The 13,857-nt window shown below is 39.2% G+C and overlaps 1 protein-coding gene and 1 pseudogene across 1 annotated transcript in view; both read left to right on the top strand.

The window, feature by feature from the left end:
- Positions 1 to 13,857, top strand: part of MORC1 (MORC family CW-type zinc finger 1) — a 164,869-nt gene that overhangs the window by 63,471 nt on the left and 87,541 nt on the right. Inside the window, 2 exon segments of the mRNA XM_049629169.1 lie at positions 1,543 to 1,686; positions 3,969 to 4,123. Of these exon segments, the coding sequence (XP_049485126.1) occupies positions 1,543 to 1,686; positions 3,969 to 4,123 (299 nt within the window).
- LOC125920621 (ERI1 exoribonuclease 3-like) lies at positions 6,793 to 11,424 on the top strand (annotated as a pseudogene).

Raw genomic sequence — 13,857 nt, 5'->3', positions numbered from 1 at the left:
TATATATATATATATGGAATACTTCTTTCTCCACTCATCAGTCCATTTGATTTAGGCTATTTCTATAGCAAAGCCTTCTTTAAAGTCTTGAGAAAGAAAACTCTGGTTGATGAATTGTTTGTAGTTACATTTGTATGTATGAAGGGTGATCGACCTATATTTTATTAATAATAATGCCAGCTAGTTGGTATGAACTTTTTTTTATAGCAAAATGCTTTTATTACAAATTTGAAGATAGTCAGCATGCCATTTACTGTTGCAGAGTGATGCTGTCATATTCTGCAACATCCTGTTTTGGGGTCCCTTACATAGTCAGTATTCTTTTTTGTTGAAGAGTAAGGATTTAATATTGAGTACACATTTTTGAGAAAAAATGTGATTTGTATGTATTGAACCCAGCAAGTATGTGCTTTTAAAATGTATATGTTAATCCCAGTCAATAATTCCCTCATAAAGTCTAATGTGCCCTATATTATGTCCATGTAGAAGGGCTAATTAGGACTTTTTCTTTGTCCTTTAATGATAGATGTATTTAGCCAGTCCAGTAAGGATATTATGTCAGTTATAGTGGCACGTAGTTATAATTTGAAAAGAAAAAGCTGTGTTTGTGGAATGAGAACTACAAGATGGGTGGAGGGGAAGAATTATATTTGGTACCATTCTTGGTAGGAAAGGAAAATAACATTGGTGAGGCACCTAATCTGTTCCAGGTTTATACTTGACATTATATCTTCTAGTCCTCCTGACATCCCAAATGGCTAGGTAGGTATTCTTCCCATTTTTCAGATGAGACAGGAAGTTGAAGTGACTCATCCATAGTCACACGGCTGTTACAGAGATGAGTTTGTTTTTGAAGCCAAGCCTGTCTTTCCAGTTCTTATATTCAGGTGTTTTTCATAGCTCCAAGCAGCTTCCCGTTACTATGGTTGTTTCTCTCATATCCTGCTATGTCTCAATTTCTGCTTTTACACTTTTAATAGAAAAGTCACATAAAACATAATATTGCAAGACAGAGTAAGAAAAACAGGAGCTCATGTCTGTTGCCCTTGTAAACTTGGCTTTATTAACTTTGATTTTGGAGAAAGAGAAAGCTAAAGAGTATTTTTTGGCATAGTCCAATCTATATAGGATGTTTAGAGGCTTGAGGACATGTTGAAAGTTAGAAATCACATCCAGGGTAAAAAATACTGAAATTTTAAAATAGTCAAATCATCATTTTTTAAAAATGTTGCGTGTTCCTATTAGTCCACTTAACATTTCACAAATCTTTTGGCATTTTCTAGTTCTTGTAAATTTAAGTTGGCAAAGCTGTTTTTTAATCTAGGAATACTTGTGTTTGACTGGTATGGCCATCATGTTTATGCAAAATACTTGGCTACACAAAGATATTGAGTGTACCCACTAGGTTTTGCAAAATACCTGGGTATTTTACATTTAGTTCCTTTGATGTTTACCTTCTCAGTTTAATTATTAGCAGTTTGTAAACTATATATTTCTATCTAATAAAAACCTTTTTTTAAACTTTTCTAAATATAATGCTAGAGAATTAAAAAAAGCAAGGACTCTCTGCCTGTTCTTTGGAGTGAACATAGAAAATCGAAGCCAAGCTGGGATGTTCATTTACAGTAATAACCGCCTGATCAAAATGCATGAGAAAGTGGGCCCACAGTTGAAACTGAAGTCCTTGTAAGTATATTTTTGTTTTCAGAGGCATAGGCAGGGTGAGGGAGGTTGCGGTAAGATTCTGTCTTTGGAGTTAGATGAGTGATTAATCATAATGGGAGCAGGTGTCCTGTCCTCCGTTCACCCTTCCCATCAATGCGCAGGCATTAATATGCCTAATTTATAATATTGGCACAACTATATGCCTGCTTGAAGGAAAAGCACACTTGGGAAATTTTTCTAATATATTTCCTGAGAAACTTGATGTTTTACCATTTCTTGAACCATCTCCTCAGGTTAGGATTTTAATATTTTACCGATGTAAAAATAATACAAGCATAACAAGGAAACTTTAGGAAAGAAAAATCCATAGTCTTTTAAAGCAACCCTGTTAACATTTTGTGCAACCTTTATGTATATGAGTTCTTGGCAGTTACCTGCTTGAGCATGTATTACTAACCCTCTCTAACCTATTTGGATTCCAGAGTAATACATTCTGGTGCTTTCCTGATGGTCCAAAACTCCATGTGCTGCTTTCATGAATTATGTAGACAGTCAGAAAGGGTAATTGTGACCAGTAAAATGGATCAGGGGTCAAACAGAATTCTTGTGATTAATAGAATGGCTCAGGGGACCATTTTTCATCTTATTTCTCACTCTCTAGGAATTAGCAGTTCATTCATTTGTTCATTCAACAAACACTTGAACTGCAGTGTCATGTGCCAGGCACTGTACTAAGCTCTGCACACAAGATGGTGAAGACCTGCTACCCTTTGGCAAAGAACTTATAGTCCAGTGAAAGGAACAAGTATATAAATACATATTTTTCATATTATGTGGCAACAGTAAGAATGATCTTTAAAAAAATTAGTTTATTCTCTTGCTTAAAACACCAATGGATATAGAATAGAACTGGTTACCATGGTCTTCCAGTGATCTGGCCTCTGCCTGGCCCTGTGATGGCCCACCTGTACCCACCCTTTCACTACATTCTCCTTGCACCAGCCAGTTTCCAGTGTATCACATATCCTAAGCTCACTCCTGTCTTACAGCCTTGGTTCTTGAACCTTCTGTCCTCAGATCTCCTTACTGCTGGTCTGGGTGTGTTACTTAGGCACTTAACTAAAGTCCCCTCCACAGGAAGGTCTTCCTGCACTGTCTAATAAAGTCAGCCGCTGCCATTGGCCCCTCCCCCTTGTTACTGTGCACAAGTTATAGCACCTGCTTTGTTTTCCTCCTACCACTTATCACCATCTGAAATGATCTGGTCACCCTTACTTCCTGTTACCCCTCAACAGAAGAGAAACTTTATAGACAGGGGCCTTCTTTTTCTTATTCAGTACTGTATTCCCAGTTTCTGGAATAGGATGCATCCATCCTGAACAGGGATGGATGGATGGATGGACAGATAGATGGATGAATATGTGCTACAGGCAAGCATGAGGTGCAAAAAGAGCACTTGGGAAGAGTAGTAAACCAAACTGGGGTCAGACTTTCTGGAAGAAAGTTGAGTCAGACTTTCTGGAAGAAATGATGCCCAAATTTAGGCTTAGAGAATGAATAGTTAAGGGAGGGCAGGGTGGCAGGGGAAAGTAGTGAAACATATGGTAAGGTAGCAGCACTACATTAGGAAGGCTTGATTTGTGTGCCTTGCTAAGGGCAGTTGGGAGCCTTGGAAGAACTAGACAACTGGATGTTCTTTCCCAAAACAGGGAAACCAAGCAGAATATTCTGTCACTAAACAGAAATAGTCTGGTTATATATATCATAAGTTGCTAAAAATCTGAAAAACACTGAATTTATCCATCAGACTAACAGGCAGATACCTGTCACTTTCTAGGATAATCTGGCCCTTATGTTCCCTTAGTAGAATTCATTGAACACCCCATGGACCTCTGCAATGACAGGGAAGAACCCAACCTGCCATGAAATGAGGATGGAGAAATTGACTCTGGCCAGATCATGAAGAGGGTTATGTCAGTTTATTTCAGCAAAGCATTGTTAGTGGTGTCTCATGCTAAAACGCCTCCTCTTGTACCTTTAGGTTTGGAAAAAAAAGTCATGTTAATTTAGTAACAGTGCATTAGATTTTTTCTTTACTATGAGACCAAACACACCTACGATTACTACAGATTTATGTAACAAAATACAATTATATCATAAGTTGTTAAACTTTGACATGGTCCAGACCCAGTGAATAAATTTACGTGGAAAAAATTTTGATTTCAAAAGACCATGGCATATTTGCATTTTCTTTTTCCTTAGCTAAATTTTTCAGAATTTTTTAATGTATTTATTCTTCTTAGACTTGGTGCAGGCGTGGTTGGAATTGTTAATATACCCTTGGAGATCATGGAGCCATCCCATAATAAGCAGGAATTTCTCAATGTCCAAGAGTATAATCATCTGCTGAGAGTCATGGGGCAGTACTTGGTGCAGTACTGTAAGGACACCGGGATCAGTGAGTATTCAGTAGTCATAATAAGAGATAGTGGGGAATCAACTTGTGTAATTTATTTAATTTGGAATGATTGCAGTGACCTAGACAACCAGTAGCCCAAAGGCCTGTAAAAGAGCTCTTTTTATTTATTAAAATAATAATAATAAAATAGGGCTCCTGGGTGGCTCAGTCGGTTAAGCGCCTGACTCATGGTTTTGGCTCATGTGTCTTGATCTCACTGTTCATGGGTTCAAACCCCTCATCAGGCTCTGAGCTGAGGGCACGGGGCCTACTTGGGATTGTCTCTCCCTCTCTTTCTGCTCCTCTCCTGCTTGTGTGTGTGCGCACTCCCTCTCTCTCAAAATAAATAAAGAAGCTTTAAAAAATATAATAATAATAATATAATAATAAAAAATATGGAAATGAGAAGGAAGCTGGTCTCAGAATCTTTCCCAGAATATTATGTGAAAAATAAAGCAGCAGATCAAAAACTTGTAAGAGGAGGGCAATGAGCAGTATTAGAGCTGATCGTGGAGGAAGGAAGCAGAAGTTTGCTTTGGGTAGGCCTCAGAGGCCATTCTAAGACTCTACTGTACAGGGGCACATAGTTCCTTACAGACCTGAGTAGCTCCCATAGCGCTGTTATTTCCTGCCATAGCATAATCACTGTTTACCCTAGATAATTGTGCATGTGTGTTAAACCTTGTTTTGTATAGCTAACAAGTCTTGAATATGTGAATTCAAAAAGAGTTCGATTAAACATCATTTAAATAAATACAATTGGATACTTAAGATAAACTTTGGTTGTCTGGGAAATTTGGCTTATTCAGACCACTTCAGTCTCCAGAGATACCTGAAAAATGAGATGGTATGCTGTGCATTAATGAAATAAACTTCCTTTAAGTTATGCAGACACAGGGCTTCGTTTATGGAAAAAAATAGAGAGGCTACTGTGTATTTGTTCCATGATTTGCATGAAGTATGTATAATTCATGCATATCACAAATTATGTCTCTACCCTTGAGACAACTTAAAATCTTACTGCTCTCCTTGAGGTTATGATTTTAGAATATTTTCTTTTCTTTTGTACTCACTTCGCTTTGCCCTAAAATTTTCTTACAGCAGTGAAATAGAAAAGACTACAGGAAGTCAGGGGAGAAACATAGGAGTGTGAATAAAGGTGTGGGCACAGATTTCCTGCCAAAGCTGGATTTTCTTGTCATGGTCTAAAACCTTCTCTGAGTGTGCAGCATCAGTGTCATCCGAGAGCTCGTGAGAAATGCAGCATCTCAGACCTACTGGGTGAAAATTTATGTGTTAGCAGTCATGGCCATGATTTGTGGGCACGTTAGAGTTGGAGAGGCACTGCTCTGAAGAGTGCAGGAACTACATGTCAGCACAGACGTAACTTTGTCCACGTGTCTTTTTTTTCTCAGAGCCATGTCTGAAGTTCTACTAAATGTAGGAATGAGTACCTTATTTGGTGGGTTATGCTTAAAGCTGTAGAAAACAGAAGGATATTCAGAGTGAGGTATAAATCCAGGATCTACTGTCTGGTCCTCAAATGCTATCTTGGAATAGAAAAAAATGTTAAGCATTTGAAAAGTGTGTAACTCCTCCAATTCTCCTCATATGCTCTCTATAATCTCCCTTGCTCATCCTTGGACTAAGGAACGAAGCCCTCAGAAAGAGGCATGGAAATTCAAGGTGATAGGCATCATCTCCATCCAGCCCACACTTCCTCAGGACTGTCGTACTGAGTCCTGTTTCGGGGAGGGCTCTCTCGAAGCCCCTTTTCCTGCTGTGGGGGTGTCCTCCTAACAACTGTAATCTCAACTTCTGGGTGTCACTTGCCTGCTTCCCCCACCCCTTGTATAACTCCCCATCTTTATCTCAACCTCATTTTTCAGAAATGTCTCAGTAGATATACCGAGATTCAAAATAAGTTGTTTCTATTTTAATTATTATTAGTGAATACCAGGTTGTTTTCCCGATTCCATGGCTGTCTACAAATTGATTTAGGGCTGGGGGCACTTTTACAAAAGATGTTCCTCTAGAAGGAAGTCAGGGAGTGGAGAAAGGATAGTGAGCATGTGTGTTTATTCACTTATCTGACAATCTCATCCCCAAACTTCCTTATTGAACTGAATCAAGTAATCAAGGTCAGAATTGGTAGTCTCAGGAACTGTGCTGAGGAGATCGACCTTGTGTATTCATTCCCACAGGAATAACCAAAGTCATCTAATGCTTGACTAATACTCTAAAAGCCAGTATTAGAGGGCACACAAATTTGATGAAAAGTACTTGGGTAGATTTTTGCCCTATAAATAAAAGATACAGTCTTTGTGTTTGCTATAAATCTGGTCTGTTTCTATAGAAAATTGGGGCTTTGTAAAAATCAAATCAGCAGAAAGGGAAATGACTTTGTGTCATTTATGAAATCTGCATTTATGTTTGGCACAGATGGTGCTGAGAACCTCGGAGATATTTTTCTGAGTCTGACCTCACCTCATTGTCCGCTACTGTGTTTTCTGAAGCGTTGTGCATCCTTATAGTGAAATGGAAACGTTAACCATCAGCTGTTTGGAGTAGGGAAATAAAAAGAAGGAAAAGTTAGAGAGAAACAGCAAATGAAATTTGGGTTTGAACAGAAGCAATTACGTCAAAATTTATTACAAAACTTTGCCAGAATGGATCAGAATAGAGCTGATGTGCTAAGTGAAACCTGTCACATAATAAGCATCATCTTTCCTAGAAGAACTCAGACCATGAGGCCTCAGGTTGGCAAGGAGGCTAAAAATCATATAAGCCAGTCACCTCCCTGATGCTTTAATCCCTTCTACCCCACCCAGCCCTGCCCCAGGCAAGTGGACTGCCATTTTAAGCCTGAGTGGGGGTTTCCTCTGAAAGAAAAATGACTACTTCTTGAGGCAGCCCGTGAATCTCTGCACAGCTGTATTAGAAAATACATTTTAATATCAGAGCCAACTCTCTTTCTCACGTGTTGTTTCATTCACTCATCTGTGGTAGACATGGAGTGTTCTAGGACTGACAAGCCAGACGTGTTCCAGCCTTTCTGGGAATTTGCAGTCTAGCAAGGCTACCATGATTTGACACTTAGAAGAAGGATTGGTGCCCAACAGAGAAGAATAGGTGCTGCAGACACCATTGCTCGAGAGCCAGAGAAGGCCCGGAGGAAGTGGTATTTCCCCAAGGATGAGAAGGAGTTAGCCAGGCCAACATCATTTTTCCCTCTTGGGGCCATGAAGGATAAGCCTAAAACCTTTCTAAATGACAGCCCTTTGAAGACAAGCTTTCTGTCTCTCTTCAGTCTTGTTTTATCCTAACATTTCCAAGTTCTGTTGCTGTTCTTGACTTGATATGGTGTTAAATATATTCACCATTTTCATGTTATACTCTATAAAGTGTGCTTGCCACCTAGACACAAAAATTTCAGATGAAACCCAGCCTTGAATAAAATGAGATCATCATCCCTTTCTTTTAAGTCATAATTCTGTTGATGAACCTAATACGTTAACTCTCAGTAAGCACATTATTGACCCTCAGTGTCTTTATTGCCAATTAGAATTCCCAATAAAATTTTTAATATGTATTCTTATTAAGCCATACATACATCTCTTATATTTTTTCCCCAGTGGTTTTGGACCTCAGAGTAGAATCATACATTTAGTCCTATTACATGCTGTCACCTTATTAAGCCCATCCTTTCAGGTTATCACTACCTTTTTTGGAATCTAATGTTGACTTCTAATTAATACGCTGTTTTTCCAGATAAGTTTGGCCAGTATTTTCTCTATGATTTCCTTTAAATCCTGTTGCATAGGAAGGAGAGGAAAATCAAACACTTGGCCTTCTACTGATGACCTCCCCTGAGGTAGAAATGAGATACTGGATAAAGGCAATTAATCAATTAAAATTCTTCCTAATTAGGCTATCACCTAGCTCATATCAATTTCTTGGTTTGTGTATAATTCTGAAAATGAGAGATAATATTTGTTAGGTGAATAGTTTCTTTAGAAAATAATGCTTACACCTTAGTTTGGGTTGCTATAGCAAAAATACTATAAACTGGTGGCTTATCAACAGCATAAATATATTTCTCACAGTTCAGGAGGCTGGAAATCCCAAGATCAGGGTCCCAGGATGGTTGGATTCTGGCAAGAGCCCTCTTCCAATTTGCAGACTGCTGACTTCCCCTGGTATTCTCACATGGTGGAAAGAGAGTGAGCTAGCTCTCTGGCCTCCTGTAAGGACACTATTCCCATCACGAGGGATCCATTCACATGACCTAGTCACCTCCCAAAGACCTCACTGCCAAGTACTATCACACTGGGATTAAATTTCAGCATATGAATTTAGTGGGGATGCAAACATTCAGTCCATAACACTTTAGTAGGTAGATCTAGCTAGCTGCTCACAACAAATATTGTTTCTCTTATGCTGTACTTCAGTCTGTAAGATCTCAGAAAGGCACTACAAGAAAAATGAAATGCAACATTTCTGCTAGGGATACATGTTTAGTGAGGTCTATAAAAATATTGAAAGGTGAGACTATGAGAGAAGTTTGTTTGGAGATATAGATCCAGAAATAATTCATACCTCTTTTTTTATTCAGTTTTTGAAGTTACAGATTTTATGTATTCTATTTCATTTAAAAATATAATATTCTCAGTATCATATGTTATATTTTTAAATTTCTCATTTTGGTATTACAGACTGAATTGTTTCCTCAGAATTCATATGTTTTAGCCCTAACCCCCAGTATCTCAGAATGTGACTATATTTGGAGACAGAGCCTTTGAAGAGGTGATTAAGTTAAAAAAGAGGCCATTAGAGAGGACCCTAAACCAGTCTGACTGGTGTTCTTATAAGAAGAGGGAATTTGGACAGAGGGACTCCAGGGATGGGTGTGTGCAGAGAAAAGATGATGTGAGGACACAGCAAGAAGGTGACCATCTGCAAGCCAAGGAGAGAAGACTCACAAGAAACCAAACTTTCCCACGTCTTGAAGTTGGACTTCTAGCCTTTACAACTATGAGAAAATAAGTTTCCATTGTTTAAGCCACCCAGTCTGTTTTTGTTGTTGTTGTTGTTGTTGCTGTGGCAGTCCTAGCAAACTAATATATACGGGAGATTATAAAATTGGACAGAATTAAAGAGAATATTATAATGAAACCTATAAATGCATCATCCACTCTCAACAGTTGTCAATTCCTGGGCAGACAAGTTTCATTTATATTCCCACCTACTCTTCAACAACTAGATTACGAAGAAGATTCCAGACATTATATAATTATATTAAATGGATTTATCATGTATTTTTGAAAGAACTCTATTTAAAAACATAACAATACAAAAACACTTAAAATTATCAATACTTTCTTAATAGCATAAAATATCCAGTCTGTTGTTACATTTCTAAGTATCTGCTGTCATAATATAACTCATAGTGCCTCTTAACCATCCTCATATTTCTTTTTCTCTCTTGTTTTTCCTTGAAATTTATTTGTAAGAAAAACTGGGCCGGTTGTTTTGTAGTTTTCACATATAAATTTTGCTCGCTGCATTACTGGGTGTGGTTTAACAGCTTCTTTCATTCTGTTAATTTTTTTGCAAATTGGTAGAATCTAACAGCTTGGCCAAATTTAGATGTGGTGTTTTTTGGTTTGGTTGGTTTTTGTCAAGATGCTTCATAGGTAGTAGTGTGTTCTACCATCAGGTTGCCTGGGTCTCTCTCTTTTTTTAATGACATTAGCAGTTAATAATCAATGCTCAGATCCATTAGGAGTTCCAGAATCTTCTGTTCTATCATATTTTTATCACTTATTAGCTCTCATACTTCTAAAACTTTTTTCATCTTCCACTTGGTCACCTAAGTTAGTTTGTAATTTTACTATTTGACAGGAACAACAGAAATCCATACTTGATGAGAGATAAAATTAAAATAATAAAAAATGATATAGACATTTGCCTGACTTGTATGGCATGAATATGTACTCTGTTTAAAATCATTACTTCATGCCAGCTCTCAGCAAATAACAGGATGGTTCAGGAGTTCATTGGATTGATTTCTGTTTAAAAAAAATCACATTCTTAGATTTAATCCATTTACACTGCTTTCACCTGGTAATTGAAATTATCACCATTGACAGTACTTATGCTTCCTTTTCTTTCTGACTGCACTTATATTATTATCATGATAATGACATTTTTTGCATCTACAATGAATTTTCATGCTAAAATATCTCAGAGGATCTCACCTATATTGCAAATAAAATACTAAAAAGTCTAGTACCCTTCTTTTTCTGGAATTAAATACACTCTTATTCTTACAGTCTGATTTCCCCTGCCATACCAGAAGCAAGACCTCAGTCTGCTTATGTGTGCCTAGTAAAGAAGAGTAGGTTGCATCTTAATGACTGAATTTAAAACAATGCAGTAAGAATTAAACGTAAGTTGTATTGGGGCGCCTGGGTGGCTCAGTTGGTTGAGCGTCCGACTTCAGCTCAGGTCACGATCTCGCGGTCTGTGAATTCGAGCCCCACATCAGGCTCTGGGCTGATGGCTCAGAGCCTGGAGCCTGCTTCTGATTCTGTGTCTCCCTCTCTCTCTGCCCCTCCCCTGTTCATGCTCTGTCTCTCTCTGTCTCAAAATAACTAAATGTTAAAAAAAAAAAAAATTAAAAAACAAACAAACAAAAAAAAAACCCATAAGTTGTATTAACAAAAAAAAGTAGATTGAATGGCCAGGGTCAGAGTATGTGGAGGAAATCATCGAATTCCTCATGCTGAAGCTAAAAGGTCAGACTGTGGAGATTGACCAGGTCCAGCCCGTGGTCCATCCACAGTTTACTCCCTTCTGTACAGAGAGCTCTCAGGGATTATTCGAGCCACAGTGGGTGGTTAGCCCAGCCTGCAACAAGTGTTGGAGAGGGTCAGTGAGTGGATGGAGAAAGAAGGCCTCTTAGATCCAAACGTCAGATCAGTTTTGTCACCCGTGGAGGATGGGACTTGAAAGTCACGCTTCTGGGCCGGTGCCAGTACTTGAGCTTGCCAATGGCAGATTACTTCCAGCAGCGGGTTAATCTGAAAAAGGCTTACACCTTCACCGTAGGATGCTGGCCCAACAATGGACTTCTAGACATAAACAGACATAGACATACAGGCAGGGCCCATGGCAGCATTGATGACTGCAAGAACATTGCCAACATCATGGAGACACTTGCATATCAAGGGGTCATTGTCAATAGATATCAAACCCATTCTGTTTGGCTAAGGACAGGATGGGGCAGGACAGGGTAGATGCTTGGCCCAGCCCCCAATCCTTCTTTCCCTCACCAGAGAGGAAAAGGGAGAATGGTGTAGCTCTATGTCCAGAGTGGCCCCAGCCTGCTCTGTGGGCTTGTGCCTTGGGTAAGGGCTTGGTCACTTGGCCCCTCTGGAGCAGACACTTTGTGTCCCCTATCCTTTCCCCTCAACCTCAGTCCAGTATTAGCCCCTCCCATTGTGGGCATGGGCTTGAGGGACCCAGGTACTTACTGCCTCCTCCCTGGTACACAGGCTTCTACTGGGGCCACCAAGGCCCCCCGCTGGGCCTCCTCCCATCTGTAGTGCATGGTGTGTGGTGCCCCTGGGCTCCAGGACAGATCAGGCCCTACCTTGTGTCTACCCCCATCCCCACTGTGAACGTGCCACTAAACAAAGTTGGGGAAATGAGAAAAAAGAAAAGTAAGTTTGAATCTTTAGATTTTTGAGAACATTAAGTCAGTGGGCTTTGTATATGTCTGACTAAAGTGAGTCCTGGTAGAAAGATAAACTTACTAACCCAGATATTGAGGAGAGTGAGCTGGCTGACTGGGCTATATTGCCCATAATGACACATAACTCCAGGAATATACTTTAGGTTAGATTCCTATGTCTAATGTTAATTTCCCCATCATAGAGGGGATTAAAAAAGCTGAGTATATCCAAAGAAAAGCATTGAAAATAGTTAAATAAAAACATAACTTAGAAAGTAAAAGTTATTTCTTCTTGAGGGAAGAAACAGAAGAAACCTAACTTTTCTCAGTTTTGTTTTTGAAGGCTTGTTGTCATAAGGCTTCTGACCCTCTTCCTTCTAGTACTCAGTGCACAGAATGGTATGTTTCTAAACTAGGAGCCAGAGAGTCCTAGGGGATTTTAGAGTATTATTTGGAATGTTTGAATTCCTGTCTACCAATAATTGTCTAAAATGGCATTATACCTCACACATCCATATGCTACAGGTTTTTTTTTTAATAAATTTTTTAAATATTAATTTATTTTGAGAGAGAGGGAGAGAGCATGAGCAGGGGAGGGGCAGAGAGAGGGAGACACAGAATCTGAAGCAGGCTCTAGGCTCTGAGCTGTCAGCACAGAGCATGACGCAGGGCTCGAACCCATGAACCATGAGATCATGACTTGAGCCCAATTTTGGATGCTTAACCAACTGAGCCACACAGGCACCCCTACAGTTTTTCAAACATGTATAGATGTAGTTGTGTGTAGTAAAATACGGAATCACACAGAAGTGTTATTGAATTCAGTTTTCTTTTTCATCGTGTATTTTCTCAGTTTGGGGGGTAGTGTTCTGAAATTATTTTGCAGCTTGAGGAGATCCTCATGGGAAAGCACTGATACGGAACGAGAGGAAATGATGCTGTGTTGCCAGGTGAAGGTAGTGAAGTTGACACTTCCAGGGAGTTGGACCAATTCCTCAGATTCCTGGAGCTTTGCCCTGGAACCTACTGTGCTCACAGTAGAGTGAAGTGGAAACATTCTGGCTGTAGCTGCCACTTACTTCTGCCACTGACTGTCCCCATAAAGTAAGACTTGCCCAACCCACTTCACACCAGCCAGAAGACCTGAGAGAGAATGGGGCTGTAAGCACCTTCGCCACCACTGAAGACATCTTGCTTTGCTGTCCTTCAATTCAAATAGAGTACTTGGAAAACTGGATACGTAGCAGCTCTCATATGTGCCCCACAGATTCTCTAAGCCATAATGGCAGTTCTTCCTTCTAAGTGGCCATTGGCTTCATGACCCTTCATAAGAGCATACAGGTATCACTTCCAGCTGATTGGAGTTGGCCTTTTCGTTGAAACCAGTTTGCCATCCCTGAGAGATTCCATCAAGAATATAAATGATCAGCAGTTACATATGATCAGCTTACAAAAGGTCTGATACCTAACTTAGCTAAGAATGAGGGGTAATGATGAACAGGACAGTTTCAACAGAGCTGGAGGCATGATTTACAATATCCAGAGGATAGATATGTAATTTCTGTCTCAGGAGATCTTTAAAAATAGAATATAATCATCTGTTTAGTTGCAGAACTACCTGAAGTCAGAGACTTGATAAGCACCTTCATCTCATGATTTTCCTGGTGCTTTGATTTCATAACTGTTTTAGCCTTCCTTATTTTGATTGAAACCATCAAAGCTTTGCTTTGGTAGCTTATTACTGAATTTTATTACTTCTCCTCTTGGCTAATTGATTCCCTGGATGTCTTTGTACATTCTATGAATAGATATGAAACTGACATCTAGGAGGGTGTAACATTTCTTTTTAAGAGGCACAGTCTTTGTGAAACTGCTCTTTTAGTTACTGGTGTTTGGCAAATGTTTAGTAAGTTATTGCGGCAGTTCCCATTATTTTTCCTGAGTTTTAAAAGTCTCCTGAAAAATTAACCAGATTAATTTAAGCATTAGAAATCTT

Source organism: Panthera uncia, chromosome C2 (genome assembly GCF_023721935.1).
Source record: "Panthera uncia isolate 11264 chromosome C2, Puncia_PCG_1.0, whole genome shotgun sequence".
In the NCBI taxonomy this organism is placed as follows: domain Eukaryota; kingdom Metazoa; phylum Chordata; class Mammalia; order Carnivora; family Felidae; genus Panthera; species Panthera uncia.
The sequence above is the reverse complement of the archived record's forward strand: the minus strand, read 5'-3'. Positions and strand labels throughout refer to the sequence as shown.